At 44.5% G+C, this 25,942-nt stretch overlaps 2 protein-coding genes across 3 annotated transcripts in view; one reads left to right on the forward strand and one right to left on the reverse strand.

Moving 5' to 3' along the window:
* The window catches only part of NT5C2 (5'-nucleotidase, cytosolic II), a 266,169-nt gene that overhangs the window by 235,540 nt on the left and 4,687 nt on the right, over positions 1-25,942 (reverse strand). The gene's annotated exons all lie outside the window — the stretch shown is intronic.
* PDCD11 (programmed cell death 11) overlaps positions 3-25,942 on the forward strand; it is a 45,138-nt gene continuing 19,198 nt past the window's right edge. Inside the window, exons 1-20 of one of the 2 annotated variants that reach the window (XR_011170349.1) lie at positions 3-198; positions 1,519-1,628; positions 3,141-3,272; positions 3,724-3,891; positions 4,962-5,120; positions 5,277-5,400; positions 6,497-6,678; positions 8,044-8,151; positions 9,309-9,515; positions 10,802-10,926; positions 11,211-11,271; positions 11,878-12,024; positions 12,415-12,666; positions 14,289-14,420; positions 18,792-18,986; positions 20,070-20,240; positions 21,727-21,946; positions 22,390-22,539; positions 23,120-23,235; positions 24,904-25,433. Coding sequence is in view for 1 of the 2 variants with exons in the window: in XM_069098862.1 (XP_068954963.1) it covers positions 1,527-1,628; positions 3,141-3,272; positions 3,724-3,891; positions 4,962-5,120; positions 5,277-5,400; positions 6,497-6,678; positions 8,044-8,151; positions 9,309-9,515; positions 10,802-10,926; positions 11,211-11,271; positions 11,878-12,024; positions 12,415-12,666; positions 14,289-14,420; positions 18,792-18,986; positions 20,070-20,240; positions 21,727-21,946; positions 22,390-22,539; positions 23,120-23,235; positions 24,904-25,433 (3,281 nt within the window). In the remaining variant the exon portion in view is untranslated. The remainder of the gene's footprint in view (positions 199-1,518; positions 1,629-3,140; positions 3,273-3,723; positions 3,892-4,961; positions 5,121-5,276; positions 5,401-6,496; positions 6,679-8,043; positions 8,152-9,308; positions 9,516-10,801; positions 10,927-11,210; positions 11,272-11,877; positions 12,025-12,414; positions 12,667-14,288; positions 14,421-18,791; positions 18,987-20,069; positions 20,241-21,726; positions 21,947-22,389; positions 22,540-23,119; positions 23,236-24,903; positions 25,434-25,942) is intronic. The other variant, XM_069098862.1, reaches the window with a different exon arrangement.

Raw genomic sequence — 25,942 nt, forward strand, 5'->3', positions numbered from 1 at the left:
TTCCTGCCCCCTTCCCCTCCATTCCCCGGCGCGTTCCCTTTACCTGGGAGCGAGCGGAAGCAGTTTTTAGACAGCGATTTACTTCCGAGGGTCCTTCGGAAGTCGTTGATCCACGTGGGCCTGAGCTGAAAAACCGTAGTTTGGGAGACGTTCTCCCCCCTCCCCGAGCCGCCAGTCGGACTGTGGCTCCCGGGACAGGTAAGTGAGGCGTGCGTAAGTGAGGAAGGAGCGCCGGCTGCAGGCTCCGCTCCCAGCCTTTCACGCGTTGTTACGCCTAGCGTTTCCCTCTCCCAGGCCTCATTTGCAAAAGGAGGGGTTGGACTATATGAGACTTCTTTCTTATCTGGGGTTCGGCGTGCGGACATAAGGGTTTTTCTACTAATATATTTTGGTAACTATTTCAGTGTGACTGGTTTCTTTTTGTAATCCTGTTGGGTCATTTTGTGCATTTATAGCCCTTACCTGGAGGAAGGGTCCATTGGCTTTACCAGCATGCTTAGGATGCCCAAGATGTAAAAAACGTTTAGATTGGATGGTTTTTCCGAGGTGTCTGAAAGCCTAACGTTTTCGCCTTCTGTGGGCAAATGGACAATTTGCTGAGGGTCCCAGAGCGTAGAGGGGTGGCTGCTGCCCTCCGGAGGTCTGGCTCAGGTTTGACTTGACCCGGATTCTGTGGAGACTTTTCCCAATCCACACGTGATGAAAATAGTCCATTTTATCTGATCCTGTGTAAATGCTCAGATGGCTCAGTAGGAAGAACACTGTGCCCGCAGTCCCCAAGACCGACATTCTAATCTGGCATCTGACACGCACTAGCTGTGTGACTTTGGGCAAGTCACTTAACTTCTGATTGCCCCACAGCGGGATACCCTGGAGAAGGAAGCATAGAAAACCCCATGGACTAGTCCATGGGGTCACGAAGAGTCAGACATTACTGAAAAACAAATCTTAAAACACAGCCACTATGAGGTAAGGTAGTGCAAGCACTGCTGTCCCCATTTTACAGATGAAGAAACTAAGAGAGTAAATAAGCCAGCACAGTATCCATAGGTTTTTTCTTTCTTTAGACTGAGCACCAACCAGGCTTGATAGTCACATAACTAGCAAGTGTCTGACTCTTCTTCCTAGTTGAGGAGTGGGGGGAGAACTCTCCTGTACATGTGGGAACTAATCCCATTAATGAGTCTCTCCATCACCACACCCAGCTTCCCTGGGGGATCTTTTTATTTTGCCTGTAACTGTTATAAAGTGATCCTTTGGGTTCTGTTGTTAATGTGGTAGTAACATTGCTGTCCCCTTGGAAATGTTTGTTTTGTAGGGGGCCCAGAGGATCAAGCAGCAACAGTTGATCAAAGATCTGTGACCTTCTGTTTTCCATTTAAAGACAATGTTTTTCAAAACGTTGGGTTGTTTAGGACTTGGGATCCAGAGCTTGAGTCTTGGCTGTTCTTTCCTTGACCCAGTGATGCTTAGGAAGCTCATTACATTTCACTGTCATTTACTACTTTTTTCTTTAAGAAATCGATATGGCATCCCAGGAGGACAGCTTCCCTCGAGGGGGTACGAAAAAGAAGGTGCATCCAGAAAAAGCTCCCCAGCAGCCAATTGAACATGATAACTTATTTGATGTAAGTTGGGTGCATGTGTGGCTAGAAACAGACAATGACAGTTTGACTCTAGAGCTCTTAAGAAGACTGAGCTTTAGAGTAAGTCACTTTCTAAAATGTGTGTGTGTTAGTGTGTGTATGTGTATATGTATATGTGTGTGTACTTGCATGCTTGTGAGGGGGGAGAGAGAGTGTGTGTGTGTGTGTTCGTGTGTTCATGAGCGTGCATGTGTGCACCTGTCAGATTCCTCATCTTTTTAGAGGACTCCAGGGCTAGTGCTGTATTCACTATACCACCTAGCTGCCCCAGCTCTCTTTGTCTTAATCAACCATCCAGCTAAACATGCTATCTTGTTATTCTTCACACAGGGCACTCTATCTCCTGTCTTTACCTTTATACTGGCTTCCCCCCATACCTAGAATCCACACTCTCCTAACCTCTAATTCATAGAATTCTTTCTTTAAAATTCTGCCCAAGTGCCATCATTTACATGAAGACGTTTTTGATCCCTCCCACTCACCAATTTCCCCTTTTTTATATCTGTTTTCTTTATATTTGTGCACATAAACGTCATATGCCTAGCAGAGTACCTGATACATAGCAGTAGGAACTTAATAAATATTTTTGATTGATTGATAGCATAACTCTTAGACTCCAGTCATTCACACTTTCATTGAATGTGTATTGCATCAAGGCCTTGTGCTTGATAAGAGCTGGGAAGATAAGACACGGTCCTGCCATCAAGTCCCATGTTCCAGTAGGAAATAAAACACACAAATTAGCTGTGATATGGAGCAGAATATGCCATAAAGACGGTACAGAGAAAGAATTGTTAGGTCCCTGTACAGAGAAAGCAGTGCTTTAAAGTTCAGAGGAGAGAGCAGCCCTTCTGATATAAGGGCCAAGAAGGCTTCTTGGAAGAGGTGGCCTTTGAGGCCAGAAATGGAAAAAAGGGCACAACAGCATTGTTAAAGATGCTTGTACCTGTAGCTTAAAGTACGTAAAGGAGTTGGAAGATAGTAAAAGGTAAGAATTATAAAGGAAGGTTAAAGAGTTTTAACTTTTTTTGGTGGGAATGGAGAACCCCTGAAGGTCTTTGAGCAGGGTAGGGATGTGATGATGGCCAGGCTTCAGAAACGTTAGGAAAGAAGACTTGATGTATGGACAAGGAGAAGATATGTAGGCCTCTGCCTTGGACAGGAAGAATGGAGCACTTGGTCAGATTGAAATATGAAAAACTTGGGCTTATGGTTCAAGAATTGTGGTGGCAGGGGCGGCTAGGTGTTGCAGTGAGTAGAACAATGGTCCTGGAGTCAGGAGGACCTGAGTTCAAATCCGGCCTCAGACATTTAACTCTTACTAGCTGTGTGGCCTTGGGCAAGTCACTTAACCCCAATTGCCCTACCTTCCCCCCTCCAAAAAAAGCAAAAAAAAAAAAAGAATTGGGGTAGCACAATGAGCTGCCTTCAGAGGGAATGTTCTCTTATGTTCTCTTTTCCTAACTTCTCTGGGTCTTTGGGGATTTCTTCTAGATTCCTACTGAGGAAGGATCCCGCAAAAGAAAAAGGAACCAAGAACAAGCTGCTAAAAATAAAAGGCCAAAAGCAGAAAAAAAAGAGTCCAGCAAATCTGAAGCAGAGAAGTATGGGATACTCAGCATTGAGGTTTGTTTGCCAGTGAGCAGGAAGCTGGCTTCTTCTGGACTTCTTTGCTACTGAATTGTTAGGTCCCTGTCCCCTACCAATGGTCCTAGTTGAGCTGCGGTGGTCCAGGCCAGAATTCAGTAACATTACCAAGTAAAGTTTATGAAGCAAATGGAAAAGTCTTTGACCTGTGTCATGTGCTAAAATGTTAGGGTTTTTGTTGCTGTTGTTGGTTGGTTGGGTTTTTTTTTTTTTGGTGGAGTCATAGAATGTCAGAGAAGAAAAGGACTTTAGAGGTCATGTAGTCCAATTACCTTGTTTTACTAGTGGAGAAACTGAGGTCTAGAGAGGGGGAGTCACTTACCCAAGGTCACAACTAATTAGTGACAAAGCTGAGACTAAATATAAATTGGTCTCATTGTTGTATCCTACCCTCCCACCCCAGTGAGGTGATTCATTTTCTGTTTTCCAGACTCTAAGTGAAGGGATGCGGCTCCTGGGCTGTGTGAAGGAAGTCAATAATCTGGAGCTTGTGGTCAGTCTGCCTAATGGCCTCTGGGGATATGTGCAGGCAACCAATATTTGTGATGCCTATACCAAGAAACTGAATGAGCAGGTGGATCTCGAGGAGCCCCTGGAGGTAAGGGGACCCCAGCACTGGAGCTGTTGTGCAGTGGGTGGTGGGAAAGGAGCAGCATTTCTTCTCTCTAGGCTGGGGTAGGTTGGGAGCTTATTCTAGAGCCCTTGGATATCTGACTGCTCTCTGGATGGTAATTCAAAAGTCTTCAATTAAGGAAGAGAATTCAGGGCATAGGAATAATGATAATAGCCTCTCAGATCTGCTTCTTACTGTTTTCAGAAAGCACAGTTGGTCTCTTCATTGGCTAGAGTTCTGAAGTCTTTCACTCTTTTTTTTGTTTTGTTGTTGTTTTTTTGCTTTTTGGAGGGCAGTTGGGATTAAGTGACTTGCCCAAAGTCACAGGGCTAGGTTAGTAACTGTTAAGTGTCTGAGGCCAGATTTGAACTCAGGTCCTCCTGACTCCAAGGCTGGTGCTCTGTTCACTGTGCCACCTAGCCGCCCCTGGTTTTCTTTTATGTTATTGTGATCACCATGTAAATTAATTTTGGGGTTCTGTGTACTTCATTCTATATCTGTTCATACAAGTCAACTAGCCAGTCATCCAGCATTTCTAAAGTGCTTCCTGTGGGCTGTGCACCATGCTCATCTCTGGGGATACAGAGGAGAGCAGAAGCACAGTCCCTGCCCATTTTCCTACAGCCCCTCCAATATTTGCCAGTCTGATGGATGTGAGAGGAAGCCTTCGAGTTGATTTAATTTACATTTCTCTTTATTATTAATTATTTGGAGAGTTCTTTCACATATTGATGGGTAGTTTGCCATTCTTCATTTGAAACTTAGCTGTTGAGTCAGCACTTTGCAATGTCTTCTTGGTGTAGCCTGGTTGCCTCCTCTGTGACATCTCTGCCCTTTCAGCAGTGCTGTTGGGGAATATGGTACAGACCTATGTCTGGCAGATGCCAGCCACTCAATCCTCAGTCTGTTTTCTTGCAAGATGGATAGCAAGTGGTTTTCATATTGACTTCCCCTTCCAACTTACAGGCACATTAGAGAAAGTAGGCCCTGGGGTTTTCTGACTTGGTTCAGGAGGACATACGTTTTAGCTGGACTCTCTTGTCTTCATTGTGCAGGACCTGGCTCCCTTGTCCAGGTTATTCCAGCCCGGCATGCTGGTGCGCTGTGTTGTCAGCAGCCTCAATTCTGCCTCGAAGAAGAAGAGCATCAAACTGTCCCTGAACCCAAAGGATGTCAACAAAGTACTCAGCCCTGGGGCCCTGAAGCCAGGCATGGTATGTGGTCTGGGGCTGGAAACAACAGGCCCCTTCCCTTGGTCCTGCATGAGTGTGGCTAAGGTAGAGGCCCAAGAGTTGGGCTGGGGGGCAGATGCATGTGTGAGAAAGGTGGCTGCCAGGCTTGTCTGCACATGTGCTTCCCCTCTCTCATAGCTGCTCACAGGCACTGTGCACAGCGTGGAAGACCATGGTTACCTGGTGGATATTGGTGTGGGAGGCACCAAAGCCTTCCTGCCCTGGCAGAAGGATCAGGAGTACGTCAAGCAGAAGAACAAAGGTGAGGGGAGAGCTGAAGGGGTGGGGAGTCTGTGTGTTTTATATCCAGCAGGCGTGTCTTTAGCTTCATTTTTAAACATCATCTGTTTAAAAGGGGCTTCATAGGACCCCATCATGGTGATTCTGTAAAAGGCTGCTGTTAGCTCATCTCACAGGCTGCCAAGCAAGTCAGTGGGGCTGGGTGAAGTTCACTTGTTTTACTAAATAGAAAGAAAGGGGTTGGCAAGGCCTGACCCAGGTCAGCTGGAATGTGGACTCCCATTCATCTTTCTTGATGTACCCATTCATCTGCCATTTATTAAGTACTTTCTATGGGTAAATACCATCCTAGGGGCTGAACTTTCTCCTCCTTGTCTAAAACATCCTGGAGGCTAGAGGATGGATGGCATGTTAAATGTTAAAGGTCTGTGTTCTTGGAGCTTGCTGGCTAGCAAGGGGAGATATACAGTAGTGCACAGAAGTCATGGGGCAGAATGGAATATGGTAAAAGCATGAGGGGAAGGGTTTGGTGCCTTGTGAGGTTGGGGGAAAGAAAAGCTCATTTGTGACTTTGAGAATTGCAGAAAATTTTATTGGAGAGACAGCTTTTGAGCCAATCCTTGGAGACTGCAAAGGCTTTTCTGGGGAGGTGGGGAGTGGTGCGAATAGTTGTGGTGTCACTACTGAGGGGTCTTCTTTTAGAGCCACTGGCCTCTTGTGAGGAAACTTGGTTGGGCCTTTGGCCTCCTTCTAATGGGGCAGTATTTTTTATTTTTACTTAATAATTTTTTATAATATAATAATATAAATATTTATTATTTATAATTTTTATTATCAGCTCAGCCCTAGGGAGTTTTAAGGTGTTAATGAAATCCATTGTGAATATGGGATTTTTAAAGGCAGCCACTGCCCAGCACCTTACATAGAATGCCTTTAATAAACACTGATTAGAAATTAACTTGCTCCTAGGAAGTAGACTTGGGATGGTTATTGGGCCCGGGAAACTGGATTTTTCTGGGAGAGGAACAGCTCCTTCAGGGCCTAATAACTTGGGCTCTAGTGAATAGGCCTTGTCATAGGGAAGGTTCTCCTCTTTAAAGATGACTCTTCACTTCCAGGTACTAAACTGCATGTGGGGCAGTATCTAAACTGCCTCATTGAAGAAGTGAAAGGCAGTGGGGGGAGTGTCCATCTGTCCACTATACAGTCAGAGGTTTCTGCGGCTGTAGCTACAGAGGAACAAAACTGGACACTGGATAACTTATTACCAGGGCTGGTGGTCAAAGCTCAGGTGCAGAAGGTAAGCCATGGGACACCAGCTCACCAAAACTGATCGAGTCTCCACGTGATACAGCGCAGTTCATTGGGCTCTGGACGAGTCCCTAAGCACTTTGTATGGTTGCATAGCAAAGTTCATTCCCCCATTAGACTGGGAGCTCTCTTAGAGTGGGGCTGAGTCTTCCTCATCTGAACAAAAGCCTCCTAGAGTATCTTGGATCTTAGTGATGGGTGGGGTTTACAGTCTGAAGAAAGGACCAGCATTTGGGTGTTGTGCTTCTAGGAGTGAAGGTGAAGCCTAGGAGGGGCAAGTCATTTAACCTGTGGGCCTCAAGTTTCCTTATCTGTGAGATGAGTGGATTGGACTTGAAGGGATTTCTAGCTCTAAGTGTACACAACTCTAAAGTAGGAGAAAAACCTGCTGCCATTGTGGCAGAGTGTGAATCCTCAGACCTTAGAGCAGGGGTCCTTAACCTGTAGTCTGTGATGTTGGTAATGGTGTTTTTAAAAAATACTCTGATAACTTTATTTCAGTATAATTGGTTTCTTTTTTAACTTTATTTCAATATAATTGGTTTCTTTTTTATTCTTATATATTTTATGTTATTCATTTAAAAACATTCTGAGAAGGGGCTTCACTGGATTCTTCTAAGGGTCAATAACACACAAAAAAGTTGAAAAACTTTAGAGAAGGGATTGGCCTCCTCCAGAAGATACTCTTCTTCCACTCTGTTAACAGCTTTTATTCTTTTTTTAAAAAAAAAACATCAGAATCATTTCCCTGTGTTTCCCACCTCCTGCTGAATTCTTCCTTGTAACAAAGTAAAATTTGAGTAAAATCCAAACAGCAAAGTAAGTCTTGACACTTGTGCAACGTTATGCACCTGTAATCTCCTGCCTTTACTGGGAGAGGAGAGAGGTATATTTTTTCCACTTTTCTCTAGGACCAAGATGAGTCATTATATTCATCTGAGTTTGGTGGTATTCCAGTGTCTTTCCTGTTTAGGTTATTGTAACCTTTGTGAATGTGTTCTTGGTTCTATTGCCTTTGCTGTATATCAGTTTCATATAAGTCTTTCCATATTGCTCTGGATTTCTCAAAATCATTATTGCTATGGATTTTTTTTACATATGAGAACTTTGTGTAAATTGACTGCCTTTATGTCCAGCTGTGGGAGTATGAACTCATTAGAGACTTTTCTTGTATAAATTCAAATTGTCTTCTGGAATGGTTGGACTACTTCATACCTCTGCCTACCAAATATTGGTGTGCTTGTTTCCCCATAGCTACTACAGCATTGACTCGCTGTCTTTTATCACTTTGACTGATTGATGAGGTGAAATCCAAGAGATGTCTCTTTAAGCTTGCTGTTCCTTCTTTTTCCAGGTAACCCCTCATGGTCTCACCCTGAGCTTCCTTTCCTCCTTCACTGGACTGGTTGACTTTATGCACTTGGATTCTAAGAAGACAGGCCATTACTTCCAAACCCAAATGGTAAGAATTGCCAGACTCTGTCCCCATCCGCCTTCTGTCCTCTTTATTCTTACACCAGGGTGAGGTGACCATTCCTTAAATATCAGGAGCTTGCCAGGTGGGAAGTTACTGATCCTAAGTTAACTCCTTAATAGGGAAAGGTAGCAAAATCTGGGACTTAAAGGCCTTGATCTTGTGACTTTCTCTGTGATGTGTTATTCTTTCTTTGTCTTTATTCTGGTGAATTTAAAAAAGGAAGAACCATTATGAAAATAACAGTATTTATATTATATTTTACATATATCACATCATTCATTCCTCACAATAACAAGATTAAGTGCCTTGCCCAGTGTCATAGCTAGTATGTGTCTGAGTGAGTATTTGAACTCAGGTCTTCCTGATTCCAGCTCCTGGGATCTCTCCACTATGCTACCTACCTGCCTCAATTTTCTTTGCATTCCTTTCATTGTGTAGTGATTTGGTGATTTGTTTGGACTCAGAAATTGTGGAAGTTTGAATTATATATAAGGTCTTAAGCATTTTAGTAGGAAGCCAGACTTTCTGAATCTTTTCCCATTATGGCAGTTGTAATCAAGGCCAAATCTATTATTTTAACATGACATTGTTGTTGCTAGTTATAGTAATAGCTCACGTTTATGCTGCATTTTACAGTTTCCAAAGTGTGCTAGAAGGAGACCCTAGTTAATGAAATCATTAATTGTTCTTCCCCAGTTATGGGCCTTGGGTCCTGAATATGCTACCTCTGTAATTACCTTAGGCTGCAGCAGAGATTTAGCAGTGTCCAGAGCAGCAACATCACCCTTTTTATATGGAGAGGATCACTAGTGTGGACTGTGGTGTTCCTGAGTTGTGGATGTTAATCCCAGTTACCATCACAAAGCCCTGATTGAACATCTCATCACCCTGGGACAGCAGTTTAGGCAGTTGTGGTTCCTACCATCTTGGAGCTGATGTGTAATACAGCACTGATGTGGATGGTAAAACAGGGCTGTGCAGGCAGAGTGAATGCCCTACGGCCTTGCACAGGTGGTTGATAGATTTCTGTTATGCATAGGGACATTGAGAGTTTGGATCCCTGCAAGGTCTGGTCCATGAGGCTTGATTTGCCATGCTTCCTTTCTTATTTAATGTCTCTTTTTCTTTGATCCTCCTAACAGGTGAGGGCCTGTATCCTCGAAGTTTATCCACGTACCAAGTCTGTCCGACTAACATTGCACTCTTCCTTCTTGCAAGCTGGCCGCCCCATCACTCGTCTCTGCCACCATCTCATTGGAGCTGTGTTGGATGATGTGCCTGTCCAGGGCTTCTTTGCAAAGGCTGGTGCCACCTTCAGGCTGAAGGATGGGTCTCTGGCCTATGCCAGGGTGAGGAGGGTGGGCATGGGCCCATTGTCACTACAAGGGTGGGCAGGATACCTGGGCTCTTCTCTGCTTCCTTTCATGCCTGTGTGGAATTGTCTTGCTCTACTTAAGGAATTCCATAGAAGATGATGGTTGGGTGGTCCTTGAATCTACTACTTTTCTAGAGTAGTATTAGTTTGCCTTGATTGAATGAATTTACTTGGGTTTCCATGTGAGTGTACTTTTCTTTAAAATTAATACCTATTTGCTATTGAAGTAGCATGTTATCTAGGAAGCTGCCTGCTCTTCAAAAGAGCCCTAGGTTCCTAGAAGAGTTTTAAAAGTTGCCTACTCCAACTCATTCGTGAAACATGAAGCCACTTTCCAAAACCTCCATCTAACCTTTACTCGAATAACTCTTATGATGGGGAATTCACTACTTAATGAACTAGCCCATTCTAGGTGTTTTTAGGAAGTTATTAATTGCACTGTGTGAGCCAGCATTTGCTGCCCTGTGACCTCTGGCCACTGGTTGAAGATACTGAATCCATGCCATTCTTCTTTGTTTTAAGAGAGCACTTCTCTGGCAAGTATGTACTCTCAGACATAGGGAGTATCAGAGGTCTAAAGAGATAATCCCATTACTCCCAATCTTTTCTGATTTGGTTGTCCTGATGGTAAGGTACAGAAAAAACAAAGAGGCATGCAGGATGTGTAGGGGAGGTTCTCTTGTGAGAAGTGCTTTTTTGTTGGACAGCTGGCTATGTTTTCATCCCTCTTATAAAGAGTGAAACTGTCCAGTGTCATAAGCAGTGACTCAGGTCCTGATCTGGAGGGGGGATACTTCCCCTTCACTAGCTTCTCTGTCTGCTTTAGAAGTGTTCCCAAGTCTGCCTATGCACACGTTTAATGAAATCATCATATTCCAATTCTCAGTCTCTCTTGGCTCAGTTAATAACTGTCACATGGGCACATGCTAGGATTTCCTTCTCAGAAGCTTGATGCTGGGCTGGCATCTTGTAAGGCTGCCCATCACTCCCAGTTGTCATCCGTTGGTCAGTGTTGAGCCCCAGCCAGCCTTGAAATGGTTTTAGCCTAGTCTAGCCACCCCAGCCTCCCCTTCTCACAGTCTGCTATCACTCTGGTGCTGTTTAATTGTGGGGGAGGTGTGCAAACAGACTAGTAAAAAGCTCATTTGATGGTTTCCTATGCGTGTCCCAAGTCTCCCCAGAGCGCTTTGAAATTTATGCACTGTTTTTCTGGATCAGCTGAGTATCTTGCAGTTTCTAATAACTGTACTTTATATGTAGACCATGCACCTCTCCCAGACCGAGAAGTCCTTTAAGCCAGAGAAGTTCAAGCCTGGAAATATGCACAAGTGTCGGGTTATTGATTTCAGCCCAATGGATGATATGGCGTTGTTGTCTCTAAAAAAGTAAGTGAGTGAGAGAGAGACAGAAAGACAGAGAGAGTATGTGTGTGCGTGTGTGTGTGACAGAGAGAGAGAAAGTATATTGTGAGAGTGTGTGCAAGAACATGTGCGTCCTTAAGGATACAACGTGTACCATAGCAAGAGACCATTGTGAATGTTACTTTCCACATAAACCATGTGGTGTAGGTTTTCTTTCTTGTCAGTATGGGAACCATTGTTGGTTGGGAACCATTGGCCACATCACCCTCTGCTGCTGTTTGATTCTGTTTCTTTCCTGCTTGTCCCAGGAGCATCATCGAAGCTCCGTTCCTGAGATATCATGACCTCCACCCAGGGCAGATAGTCAAGGTGAGGCCCTTCACAGAGGTGGTCCAGCCGGCAGAGGCAGCCCCCAAATTTAGAGAGGCGTTCAGGTTCCCCCAGCCCAACCAACAATGTCATGGTTAGCTTTCATCACCTCACAAGAGGCTAAGTCAGAGGGACTGTATCCTAAAAACCTTGATTTAAGTATGAGCGTTAGGCTAGGTCACAGTGTCCTTGTGGTGCAGTTTGTTACAGCTTGTTAATTGAGATGGGGGGTGGAAGTGTCAGCTACAAGGCTGTGTTCATACCTGGGCAGCTCACACTGACCTATTGGGCTTTCCTTTACTCTGGGAGGAGACATATGGTCCTTATCTTCATGGAAATTTACAGTCTACAAGTCGCAGGAAGCACATATATGCCAAGTAGAGAGCTGCATAATGTGTAAAGCAACAGTGCAAATGGGGGAGTTATGTGCTGTGTGCCTGGTGATTGCTGCTGGGGTGTGTGGAGTATGAGGAATCAGGGTAAAGGCTTTCTGTCACAGAAGACTTCTTAAGGATGTGGGCTCGTCTTTGGTGGTAGTGGGGAAAGGGAAAGACCTGTTTGGAATCCTTGTGGTGACTGTCTATTCTTCTCTCCTCCTCCCCCCAGGGCAGAGTGTTTGCACTAAGATCCTACGGGATGATTGTGAAGGTGACTGAGCAAATCAGAGGCCTTGTGCCCACCTTGCACTTAGCTGATGTCCAGATCCGGCATCCTCAGAAGAAGTATCATGTCAAAGATGAGGTCAAGTGTCGGGTGAGACTTCTGAGCTGGGGTGGCTTTCTGTTGGAGGGTATTGGCAGAGCTCAGATAACCAGTGGGCAGATACAGCCTTGCATTGATAATTTTAGCTCTCTGCTGGATGTTAGACATTTATATACAAAAATAGCTATAACACAAGTCAGAATAAATATGTTCAGCAGCACGTGTTGCTCGAGGGTTAGTCTGAGTTGGCTTCCTGGAAGAGGTGTTTTGAGTAGAAGCTGGTCATTATAGATTTTCATCCAGCAAGGCATTTGGGCTGAGAATCCCTCCATAGGGAGAGTGTGGATAGGCTCTAGGGGAGTAACTGGGGTCAGAAGAGATGGGGCCAGTTCTCTGTCATGGCCCTCCTTTTGCTGATGGCCGACCACACTGCTGTCCCAGGTTTTGACATGTGACCCCGAGAACAAGAAACTGCTAATGACCTTGAAAAAGACCCTGGTGGAATCAAGCCTGCCCCCTCTCACCAGCTACAAGGAAGCCAAGCCTGAGCTACAGACACATGGTTTCATCAGCAGCATCAAGGACTTTGGTTGTATTGTCAAGTTCTACAATGATGTGAGGGGAGTGGTACTGAAGAAGGAGTTAGGTGCCCAGCCCATCTCAGCCCCAGAGGAAGTCTTCTACGTGGGACAGGTGAGCTCCCTGCAGAGGCAATGATGTCCTCAGGAAGCCCCTGGCAGTGCCTTGGGCCAGAGTGCTCTTGGGAGCTTCAGCCCTTCCTGGTCAGGGGGTTAGATGAGAGATGCTCTCTCTTCCTGGCCTACTGTTTGAGGGAGCATGTGAGAAGGAGCACTCAGTACTGGGGAAGGTGCAGGCAGGGATGCAGGATCTTCAAGAGGGCACAAGGTGGTGCTGTGGATAGGATGCTGGGCCTGGACTCATGAGGACCGGAGTTTAGATGTGTGACCCTGGGAATGTCACCTAATCACCACCTGCCTCAGTTTCTTTAGCTGCTAATAATAGCATCTGTATTCCAGGGGTTGCTGTGAAAATCAGATGAGATCATTCTTGTAAAGCACTAGATACAGTACCATTCAGATATTAGATGTTTAATAAATGCCTAACCTAAAAATAAATAAAGGAGAAAACCAGATTTCAGGATGCAGAATAAGGCACATATTTTTTGAAACAGCCATTTTATTTTGTTTGACCTTGTTTTTTTTTCCCCCTGATGTTGGGGACTGGGGTGGGGGGCAGGTAGAAGGGCAAGTGAGGATAAGAACGGGATAGCAAAAAAGAAGAGGTCATTGAGGCTTTTCTTTTAATGGAGCAAAGTACAACAGGGAGATCAGACCAACAATTTTGAAAGCTACACATTCATCTTAGATTTAAAAATGAAAGCAAGCAGTATATAATAAAGACCTGCTGTTTTGTGTACAGTCTTCTTTTTATGTTCTATTATATGTATGCTAATGCCCATTCTGTTTGGTGTGTACTTTCAGACATTTTTATTTTTCTTTAAAAAGGGTTTCCATGAGTGTAAGAAGGGGAAAATGACGAAGGAATGAAGGAAACTTTACTAATATTAGAGCAGGAGTTCCAGAGGCCATAACAAAAAGAGGGAAGAGGAGGGTGGAGATAATGCAGTAGCAGCTTGTGGGGCAGAATCTAGCCTCTCAGGGGCCTGAGCTCTGGAGAATGTTGGCCCTCTTGGGTCCAGGAAAGGAATAGTGGGTATTCAGTCAGGTGTCTGAGTAACAGTGGTGGGAATGTGTTAGCCATTTGGTCTTGCCATTGATGTAGATAATACTGTGACCCAGGCCAGAAGAGGCACTTCTTCTCTATATTTGGTTAGAAGGGCTGCAGCTGGGGTTCCCTCTGGGTCCAGTAATGGAGGTACTGAGACAGGAGCCAGCTCCCACCCTCATGGTCCCTGGGTGGTAATTGAAGGCTAAAGCTTTGCTACAGTGACACTGGGCCCAAAAAAGAACAAGTGTCCTCTACCCAGCTTCTACCCTGAGGGTCCCTGGAGCTCACCATTGTTAGGATGATTGCTGTGACACAAGTGAGAGCAGGCTAGCTTAGTCTAATTTGTACCCTTTCCTGTCTGGCTGTCTTGTGACAGCTCTGTCTGGGTCATTTCTCCCTGCCTTCCTGATCTCTGTCCAATCTGGAATCCAGAGGGTTCTCAAGGAGTAGCATTGGAAACTAAACCTGTATGGTCTTCCTTTGTGGGGTAATGGAAAGAGCCTGCCCTCTCTTGCAGGCACATGCCCCAGGAGTTGGTCAGCCAACATTTACTGTTCCCTTCCCAGGTAGTGAAGGTCACAGTGCTGACAAGTGAGCCAGAAGAGGAGAGGATGCTCTTGTCCTTTAGGCTGTCCAGCGATAAAGAGACGGATGACCCAGCACAGAGTCAGAAGAAAGCTACAGTCCAGATTGGGCAGGTACTTGGATTTTCAAGCTCATCTTATTTTGTTTACTGTGGCAGAGAAAACTTAGGTATAGAGATGGGAAAGGACTTGTCCAAGGTCACCCACCTGCTTAGTACTAAAACCAGGTCCAGATCTACATTTTCTGATTTCCAGTCCAGGGCTTTTATACCAAAGACTTTTGTAAAGTTAGCCAAGTCTATCCTCCTGTTTCTGCAAGAAAGAGACCTGATGAGACCTTTGTATATTCTAACTTTGTTTTTTTCCTAAAATTTTAGTATTTAGCGCTATACAAGGCTAGGTTAAAAACACCTAATGTTTAACCTGGAGAATAGAAAGTTTGGGACAAAATTATTGTCTTGAAATTTTTTTACTTTCTTCTTTTTTTTAATAATAGTATATATATATTTTTAAACATTTGGTTTTAAAACTTTGAATTCCAGATTCATTCCCTTCCTCCCGTGTCACTCACCCTTACTGGGAAGATAAGCAATTCAATATAGGTTGTACATGTGTAGCTAGTGCAAAATATTTCCGTAGTAGATATATTGTAGAAGACTGACTATATTTCCCTCCCTCCTATCCCACCACCCACTTGTTCTATTCTCTACTTTGAGAGGATACTTGTCGCTTTTTAAAAGTGGGTGCTTCCAACTTCCCTCCCCCCCAGCCTGCCCTCCCTTCCATCATCCCCCCTCTCATCCCCTTCCCTCCTACTCTCCTGTAGGGTGAGATACCCTATTTAGTGTGTATGTCATTCCCTCCCTGAGGCAAATTCAATGAGTATAAGGTTGACCCATTCCCTTTTGCCTTCCTGTTCTTCTCCTCCTTTGTACCCATTATCCCTTGCCTCTTCTATATGAGATAGTTTGCCCCATTCTGTCTCTCCCCATCTCCTCTCATTATATTCCTCTCTCACCTCTTAATTTCACCTTTTAAGTATCATCCCTTCCTATTAAATTGGTCCTGTGCCCTCTATCTATGTATACCTGTAAACATATATGTACACCTTCACATATGTATTCATATGCCTATATACCCTCCGATAAAGACTATATCTATGTGTATATATCTATATTTCTATTCCCTTCAACTATTTTCATACTGAGAAAAGTTTCATCAGTTACAATTATTGTTTGTCCATGTAGGAATCTAAATAGTTCAACTTTGATAAGTTCCTTACGATTTCTTTCCCCTGTTTACCTTCTCATGCTTGTCTTGCTTCTTGTATCTGAATGTCAAGTTTTCTATTCAACTCTGGTTTTTTCATCAAGAATTGCTTGAAAGTCCTCTATTCCACTGAATGACCATATTTTCCCCTGAAACATGATACTCAGTTTTGCTGGGTAAGTGACTCTTGGTTTTAATTCCAGCTCCCTTGATCTTCGGAATATCCTAATCCAGGCCCTTTGATCCCTCAGTGTAGAAGCTGCCAGATCCTGGGTTTTCCTGATTGTATTTCCACAATATTCAAATTGTTTCTTCCTGGCTGCTTGTAATATTCTCTCCTTGATCTGGGAATTTTGGAACCTGGCTATAATATTCCTAGGAGTTTTCATTTTGGGATCTTTTTCAGGAGGTGATTGGTGGATTCTTTCAACCTCTATTTTGCCTTCTGGTTCTAAAACATCAGGGCAGTTTTCCTTGAGAATTTCTTGGAGGATGAATTCTAGGTTCTTTCTTTGATCATGGCTTTCAATAATTTTTAAATTATCTCTCCTGGATCTGTTTTCCAGGTCAATGGTTTTTCCCACGAGGTATTTCACATTGCCTTCTATTCTTTCATTTGTTTGGATCTGTTTAACAGCATCTTGATTTCTAAGTCACTAGCTTCCCTTTGCTCCATTCTAAATATGAAGGAATGATTCTCAGTGAACTTTTGAGATTCTTTTTTCATCTGGCAAATTAGCTTTTTAAGGCATTCCTCTCCTCATTGCCTTTTTGAACCTCTTTTGCCATTTGAGTTAGTCTGTTTTTTAAGGTGTTATTTTCCTCAGTCAGGCTGTTGACTCTCATTTTGTAATTTTCTTGCATTTCTCTTCCCAATTTTTCCTCCACTTCTCTTATCTGCTTCTTAAGGTCTTCTATGGCCTATAACCAGCTCATATTTTCCTCCTTTTTGTCCCCAAAATAGGAGTCTAATGTTGGATTCTTGTTTGCTTTACTTTCTTTGCCTGGTCATGTTGCCGCTCAATTACTTGACTTTTGCTACAGTAGAACTCTGCTACCAGACAGGGGAGCTTCCATCCCAAACACTGGGGTTTTCTCAGCTGCTGGAGGTGTTAGTTGGGTGCCTTCTCTGAAGCCTCCACACGCTCTGGCATGCTGGTCACACACCCCAGGACCTCCACTCTAGTCTGCAGTCCAGATCCAACCAGGTTAAAGCAAGAGCAATGACCCCTCAGACTGGTTGCTTGGTCCCCCTATAGTCTGTAGGCCAGGAGCTGAAGCTGCAACATGTGAGGCGTCTCAGCAGCTTCTCGCCTTGGGGGCAAAAGCCAAAGCACTCCCAACTAATGGATCCCAAAGTCCACTGTGCACTGACCTCTCACTTTGTCTTTCGCATCTATGTGTTGATAATTCTGGAGATGGCCACAGCTGCTGGTGATCTGAAGTCCCTCCAGCGGGTGGCTGATCAGGCTCGCCCTGGGGCTAAAACCTCAGCTTGGTGCCGGGCTCCGCTCCCAGAATGCTTTGCTGGCCAATTCCTGCTGGGCTGTCCTCAGCAGGAGGTTAGCTTCTTTGTGTCATTTTGTGGGTTCTGTTGCCCCAAAGTTTGTTCAGAGTCCCCTTTTACATGAATTGGGGAAGGTGGAAGCTGGAGCTGTGCAAAGGTCCTGTTTCTACGCCGCCATCTTGACTCCCAAAATTTTTTTACTTTCTTGGGGAAGACTACTACTCTGTGGCACTAGAGGCATGAACTAGAAATGCTGTGGAAATGTCAGGGAGTTAGGTTTTTGGCCTTAGTTATAAGCAATAACTTCTAAATGGGCCATCAGAGATGTTCAGACGAGGCCACGTGGAAAGACTGCTGGGCTAGTAGTCATCAAATGTGTGTTTTAGACTCAGATTTGCCATTGACTATTGATGGGTCATTGGGCCAATCACTTAACCCTTACAGAGTAAGGGGATTGGATGCTTTAGATGATTTCAGAGATCTTTCATTAAAGTTTTGTGATTCCTTGATTCAAAGGCTGGAAAGATGTTTCAGATGATGTAGAAGGGAATTCATGCATTGGGAAGAGGTTTGAGCTCAGTTTCTTTTTAAAAAATTTAATAGTATTTTATTTTTTCCAATTACACACAGTTTTCAACATTCATTTTTTGAAAATTTTGAGTTCCAAATTTTTCTCCTTCTCTCCCCTCCCCAATCTGATTGATATACATGTGCAATCATGTAAAACATTTTGGACTCATTTTCTAAAACCCCTTTCAGCACTGAGATTTGGCGAATATTTTCTCTTCCTTACCTGACTCTGAGATCATGTTGGCTTATACATTCTGTAGTTTCACCAGAGACTTTCTAGAAGAGGGCAGGAAGAGCTGGGTTGGATAGCTAAAAAGATTTTAGTTCTTTCTGGTTGGCACCCATTGGCCTTCTGGAGGGTGGGGTTTTTTCTTCCCATATTCATTATTTCTTATGTTCTCTTATTTTTCCTTTGAGTCTCACATTCTCTTCTTCCCCCCTTCACCCCTAGAGAAGGCAAAGCAGTATGATATCAGTTAGACATGTGAAATCATGCAAAACATATTTCCATATTGACCGTTTTTTTTGAAAGCAAGAAAAATAAAGTAAGAAAATTTTACTTCAGTTTGCACCCAGAGTTCGTAATTTTTCTGTCTCTGAAGGTGGATAGCATTTTTTCATCATGAGTCCTTTGGAATTATCTTGGATCATTGTATTGATCAGAGTAACCAAGTCTTTAACAGTTGATTGTTGTTATAGCATTGCTGTGTAAAATGATCTCTCAGTTCTTCTCACTTTACTTTGCAGTAATTCATATGTTTTGCCATGTTTTTCTAAAACCACCGTGTTTCTTATAGCACAGTAGTATTCCATCACAGTCATTTGCCACAACTTGTTCAGCTATTCCCCAGTTGATGGGCATCCCTTCAATTTCTAATTCTTTATCACCACAAAAAGAGCCACTATAAATATTTTTGTACATATGGGTCCTTTTCCTTTTCCTCTGATCTCATTGGGATACAGACCTAGCTGTGGTATTGTAGGGTCAGAGGTTATGCACAATGTTATAGCCCTTTGGGCCTACTTACAGATAGTTCCTGGATGGTGGTTTTTGATTTTGTGAAATGCCTCAACTCATGGCCGTGGTCAGTGTTTGCCCAAGAAAAGTGATCATTTCTTTTTCTCTTTTACACTCTCAGTTAGTAGATGTGAAGGTGAAGAAGAAGACTGAGAAGGGATTGGAGGTGTCCATCCTCCCCGACAACATCCATGCCTTGCTTCCCGCAACACACTTGTCAGACAATGTCACCAACAGTCAGTTGCTATGCTACTGGCTTCAGGAAGGGGACATCCTCCACAAGGTCTTGTGTTTGAGCCACAGTGATGGTCACATTGTATCCTTTCCTGTTGTTTGTGAGGGGTGTGGCCTGGACCTCATTGAGAGGGAAACCTTGATCAGACCCAGGTTATGGGCTTCATTTGGGTCAGCCATGATTGTGAACTCTGGGTTCATGTGCCTCGTACCTGAAGAAGTCCAGGCTTAGAAAAATCTGTGAGCCAGTTTCCTGCTTTTGGGTCTGTGGGGCTCTGGGTCTGATGGGAAAGGCCAAGTGAGCATTTGAGGCAGATGCTGGTATGCTGAGCTAAATGAGTTGAAAGCACTGGATGGGAGAGTATTGGTAGGAGTTTGAGTGTTTTGGGGACATATGTGAGTACTATGTGTGTGTGTGTGTGTGTGTGTGTGTGTGTGTGCGCGCGCATGCATGTACATGTGTCTGTGTGATGAAGCTTAATTAAGTTGTACATTTTCCATAGCAGCTATACTCTTTTTCTCCAGTTCTACCTTAATTTTGGAGATGCTTTTCAACATAAATTGTTTTTCAATCAGTTCTAGGTTCCAGAAAATTTCCCTGACTTTGGTCCTGATTTGGGTCATTGGAAAAATCTGTCCTTGCCCTTCTTTTAAGAATATGAAACCTGATTTTCAGAATACAACAGACTAAGGCATAAAGGCAGTGGTAGAATGGCTTAGGGTGGATAAGAATTTGGGACAGGGATGGGGAACCTGCAGCCTCGAGGCCACAGGTGGCCCTCTAGGTCCTCAAGTGTGGCCCTTTGACTGAATCCAAACTTCACAGAACAAATCCCCTTAATAAAAGGATTTGTTCTGTAAAAGTCAGTCAGAAGGCCACACCCAAGGACCTAGAGGGCCACATTTGACCTCAAGGCTGCAGGTTCCCTACCCCTGAGTTGGGTGAACAGTAGGACAGGGTGGATTAGGCTGAGGACAGAAAGGAGACTTCTTGTGGCTCTTCAGCAGCCATGTTACAGAGATGTCTGACTCTGGGAAACTTGTGTGGCAGTGATTTGGATTCTGATGGGGAGGCCGTGGGAGGGAGGGGAAGACAGAGGCCATTAGAATTAGAGTTGGCTTCCTTTTGCCCTTCGTGCTATGCTCCTTGATGTGATGGCCCCAGGTCCTTTGCAGGAAACCAGCCCTGATCTCTGCTGTGGAGAGTGGCCAGGATCCCAAGGTCTTTTCTGAATTTCAGCCTGGGATGCTGCTTACTGGTTTTGTGAAAAGTATCAAGGCCTATGGCGTCTTTGTCCAGTTCCCGTCAGGCCTCAGTGGATTGGCTCCCAAGTCAGTAAGTCTGCTTCTACCCCCTGGGATTCTTTCCATCTAAGATACCCTTTGGAGAGTGACATACTAGGTCAAGCAGAAGCCTGAAGGAAGAGGAGAGATGGCCCCCTGAGGGACTCAACCTCCCCAGGGTGAAAGTGACTGGCTTTGGTTCACCTTTCCAGGAAGTTCAGCTGTGTTATGTCACAGTGCTGTGCACTGTGGATTGCTGCCTGCCTCATGGGGTTGTGGCAGGGAAAATGTGTGTAATGTGAAGATAGCTCAATGTTAGCTGTTCTAGAGGAGTCCGAAGAGAGGATGTAGATATGTGTCACTGGATGTGGAATCATAAAGACCCATGTTCAGATTCTGCCCCTGACACTAACTGGCTGTGTGACCTTGGGCACATAAATTACTTAAACACTCTGAGCTTGTAAAACTCTCTACAGCTGTAATTTATAGAAAGGTAGAGTCTATAGACCTTGACAGGAGTCTCTCTTACATAATGATATCACAGTCCTTGACATAAAGAATAGCTTTTTCCAAAAAAGGTCAGTAGAGAGGACCAGGCTTCTGAGTGTTTGGGAATTCATGAGGCATCAGGTGACAAGTTTAGCTTGAAATTATCCTGTCCTTTCCCTTCTCTTTTGTCATCTTTGTTTTAAACAAACAGACAATACGGTGAGCGCTCTAACTCATCTGTTTTAATGGAAGGGTCAGGCAACACAGCTGACCCTAAAAAAGTCATTTCTCTCTCTGGGGGCTCTCCTACAGAGGAGAGCTGCCTTTCTCATGTTGTGCCTTAAGGTCTACTTGCATTCCCTGAAGACTGAGCAGTTGGAGGCCAGACCTAGATGGCGTGCCTGATGATAGGAGACATGCCTGTGGTAGTAGAGAGGCAGTGGGTGGGTAATACTCACGGGTCGTGGGGAAAGAACTGCAGCAGTCAGTGGAGGTAGAGCCTGCTTTACCCTTATTACCAGCATCTCGATAGGAGTTTAATAGGGTAAATCTTCAGTTCCCCTGCTCTAAAGAAAAGGTTGTCAAATGGCATTCAGTAATTTTTAAAATTTTATTTTATTGATGGTCTTTTTAAAAAAATATATTACTGACACTTCTCATTGACTCCTTTCCCATCAATCACTCCTCCCCTCCAGTATACCCCCCATAATAAATAATAAGTCAGTAAGCTTAGTCAAGCAAAAAACATCAGTACATTGGCCACATCTGAATATGTATGCCCTATTCTGAACCTTTAGTTCACCGCCTTCCACTTCCACTTGGAGGCAGGAGGCATGCCTCACCATCAGTCCTTCTAAAGTCACGGTTGTTCCCTGCATTGATCAGTTGTGAAGTTAAGTAACATTTAGAGCTGGAGAGGACCATCCAACTTCCTCTGTCTCCTCAGATGGTGCTAACAGAGACTTTCATGCTCACGCTCTCTCTCTCTGTCTCTGTCTCTCTCCTCCCTTCTTCTTCCTCCCTCTCTCTCTCTCTCTCTCTCTCTCTAGGTCTTGAGTGACAAGTTTGTGACCACAATCAGTGACCACTTTGTTGAGGGGCAGACAGTGGTCGCAAAAGTGATCAATGTGTATGAGGAGAAAGAGCGGATGCTGCTCTCCCTGCGTCTGTCAGATGTCAGCCAGGAGGACACGACTGTTAGCTCCCTCACCCTCTTAAGCCAGTGTTTGGAGGAGCTGCAAGGCGTTCGAATCCTCATGAGCAGCCGAGGTATGGGCAGGCACACCCGCCCACCCTGGTAATGCTGGGGAGGGGCCTCTTCATCCACATTAATTCTCTCTGATAAGACATAGGCCCTGTTCCATGTTCCATGGATATTTGGAGGGAGGTGGGATGGAGAGGGGGATGGCAAGAAGGGTAGTTTCCAAATCCTAAGGGAAAAATGATGCCTGTACCCCCTGGAATTTTTGAGGACTTGTTCATTTATGATTAGGGTCTGTTCATGTCCAGCAACGGTTTTTACCTATTACAGAGTTTGTTAAGCCCCCGTACTGCACCATTCTTTCTCTGACAGAAGCCAGAAGGAAGTGTGATCATTCACCCACCCAAAAGGTTTTTCTTGTCCTCACTGTATAGTGCTGCTTGAGGTGGGGGTTGGGGTGCACTGTGCCACCCAACTTTTATCCCTGTTGTTGTCTCTTTATCCTGCCCAGACTCTGTGTTGACTCAAACCCTGGCTGAGATGACCCCGGGGCTCCTTGTGGATTTGGTGGTGCAAGACATGTCCAGTGATGGCTCTCTGATGTTCAGCAGTGGCTCAGTGCCTGGCCTGGTGTTGAGGGCCAGCAGATATCACCAGGGAGGTGAGGACTGAAAGCCTCTTCCATCCAGTGAGGTCTTTCCTTCCTTTTTGGTCTTTGTTAAAAGTCATCCACTTCTCATTATACCACCTTCCTTATAGTGACCATCTCAGCCCTGGGGACCTAGTTTGGGTGTACTTCAGTTTACCCAATTTATACCATAATGTGTTATTCAGTAGGAACCTGCTTATTGCATAGCCTGTTCTCTAAAGTCACTGAATACAAATCAGATCCTTTAAAAGAGATTTATTTTAAATGCACTAGAGCAGTGTGCCATTTATTTAAAATAATCTTTTGGTGAACCAACTTGCAAGATGAAATAATTTCCTGATTTATATAATTGGAAAAGTGTGGGTTTTTACACGTTTGGTTTGCCTAAAGAGAAGCTTGCCACCAATGCCATCTTGGCCTCTCGTGCTGGGTAGTATCAAGTCTCTGGGGACAGATCCCCTCTTGGAGCATTTGCCTTTCCTCCCAGCCCAGAGGGGTTGCCAGTGTGGGTGGATGGGGCACCAGCAGGCAAGGGGACTTACTCCTTTGTCCAAGGAAGGGATGAATTCTGTGCTCTTCCTGGGTCCTGCAGGGAAAGCGGTGGATCCTGGACAAAGAACAAAAGCTGTCGTCCTTCATGTTGATACGCTGAAGTCAGAGGTTCATGTTTCTCTTCGCCGGGAGCTGGTGAACAGAAAAGCCAAGCAGGTAGGCTCACTCACGGCTTCTGTTCTTGGGGATTGCTTCCTCTGGATTTATTGGATCATCTGGTATCTTTTGGGATACTGGATAGCCTCGCAGAATGAGCGTAGAACATTAACTGCATTTTTCTTACAAGTCTATATCATCCTTCTCCTCAAACTTGATTTTTAAAGAAGCCATTGTAGCCTCTTTATGCCACTCACTTGTGAGTGTGCATCACGCCGACACCAGGCCCCCAAACACCCACATTTTGAGCTCTCCTTTATGAGAAGGAAAGCCAACTGAAACAAGTGGTTGCATTCCATAGTGTGTATACTCTTCTTTACCTGTGGTCTCCCACCTCGTACCTGATAGGGGAGGTACACTTCACTGTCTGTTTCTCGGGGCTGAGATTGGTTCCCGATGCCAAGGCTACTCAGAGTTCAGTTTCCTTTTAGCAATCTCTTCGTTTGCATTCTGGTAGTGATTGTCATCCAGCACTTACCAGACGTGGTATAACAGTGAACCAGGTGCTTTACAGAGAATTGGACCTCCCACTTCTCCCAGAGAGAGACACACACACAGAATAGTAACCCACATCAGGGCGCAGCAGTGAGTAGCGTGATGTCCAGCCTGTCAGTAAGCATTTATTAAGTGCCTACTCTATGTGTGGGACAGGAGCAAGTGGAATTTTTGGTTCGCATCAGAACCTTGCACATAGAAGGTACGTAATGAATGTTGAATGATGGAAGGAAGTAAGCCCAAATTAGACTCATCCAACAATAAGAAGAGGGAGAGTCCTTAAATCCCTCATTTTGAGGAGGAATTTGGGGTTCAGAGAGGGAAGGCACCCACCCAAAGACAGTAGAGCTTGGGATCAGAACTCAGGCTTCCTCACTCTTGCTCCAGGGCTATATTCTGTGCTGTCTGCTGTTGTCATTTATGGAAAGAATGGTTGTAAAGTCCTGGGAGGGGCCTTAGAGATCATCTTCCCAAAGCAGGTACCCTTCCTGCTCTACTACCCCTGTCAGCCAGTCTGTTAAAAAATTTCCAAGTGACCAGGATGCACAACCCATTTCACTTCCAGGCACCTTTAATTGTTACATGACTCCTTAACTTGATTTGAAATCTGTCTCTCTAATGTCTATCTACTAGCTCTCATTCTGCCAATCCTTACGGGTTACATCTTAGCCCTTTGGATAATGGAATATAGGATATATGTGCATACATGTATGTATTGTGGGATATGATAGAGTATAATACAATACATTCTTTTTCAGGCACCTACTGCAGGCAGAGCATGGTGCAAAGCTGCAGGGCAGATGTAAAATTTAAGTTAGATACAGTTCCTTTGTAGTCTGTTTAGAGGGAGGGGGTATGACACCAACATGAATGGCTAGAATGCACATGATAAGTATTAAATAGTTACAAAAGTAAGGTCCAGTTGTGGAAGGAAAAGTCATCACCAGCCAGAGGAATTTGGGAAGGCTTCCTGGAAGAGGTGGCATTTAAGTAGGGCTTTAAAGGATTGGTGGGATCTTAGCAAGCAGAGAGAAGGAGGGAAGGGCATTTCAAGCATAGGGAGCAGATGAGACATGAGTGAAGACTAGGATAGATATTTCATTTTTACTGTAGGGCAAATACAGATGCTCAGTGAGAAAAATTGAGACCATTTTCCTTTTTGTTTTTTCCCAGCTGAAGAAAGACACTGAGCACCGAGCAGTCATAGAGCATTTGGAAAAGACATTTGCCATAGCCTCCTTGGTGGAGACTGGCCAGTTGGTGGCCTTCCCGGTGACCTCTCATCTCAATGACACCTTCCGTTTTGACTCAGAGAAACTGCAGGTTGGTCAGAGGGTCTCTCTGATAATCAAGAGTACAAAGCCCAGTGACAATGGCCTCTTCTTAGCTGTTGAGAGTTCTGTCAAGAAGAGGACTCCCATTCTACCCTCAGTAGAGCCTGAGCCTGCCAAGGAAGAGCCAGGAGTGGTGAGCAAGCCACTGGAGAAACCCACCCTGCCCATTGGGGAGATGGTCACTGGGGTTGTGAAGTCTGTCAAGGCCACCCATGTCGTTGTGACCCTTGAGAACGGTCTTGTTGGCTGTATCCACGCCTCCCAGATTCTGGATGCCGTGCCTCTTGGTACCCAACCCACGACCAAGCTGAAAGTTGGAAAGCCAGTCACTGCTCGAGTGATTGGCCAGAGAACTTTGTTAACTCACAAGTACGGAGGTTTTGGGAGATGGCGTGGGGCAAGAGGGAGGGCAGTCTGAGTTAAGGAGATGTTGGGATTTAGAAATGGGAAAGTAACCAGCCATGTGTGTTTCACTTTAAGTAGTAGAGGTGTTCTCCAGAAGTTTTGTTTGAATCGGGCTTTGGTAAATCGAATTCTACCTTAAATGAATAAGGTGCATTCCCTAAAAGAATCTTTTTTTAAAGATTCTTTTATAAGATGTATATTATACCTCTCACCACCATTAGACTCTTGGTAAAATCAGATTTCATAAATCAGATTTGCTTGGAGCAAGTCAGGTTTTCAGGGAAAGCTACTTTAGTAAGATGGATGGAGCTGGGGCTTCATTGGCATGGGTGGGGCCAGTCACAGGCCACTCCTGTCCATCCTGTGCCATTCTTATCAGTATTTTTTATTTCCTTTTTTTTTTTTTTCTTTTTAGAGGGCAGTTGGGGTTGTGACTTGCTCAAGGTCACACGACTAGTTTTTTTGTGTTAAGT

The sequence above is a fragment of the Petaurus breviceps genome, unplaced genomic scaffold (genome assembly GCF_028583685.1).
Source record: "Petaurus breviceps papuanus isolate PSGF00001 unplaced genomic scaffold, PetGlider_PUasm1.0 37, whole genome shotgun sequence".
Classification (NCBI taxonomy): Eukaryota; Metazoa; Chordata; class Mammalia; order Diprotodontia; family Petauridae; genus Petaurus; species Petaurus breviceps.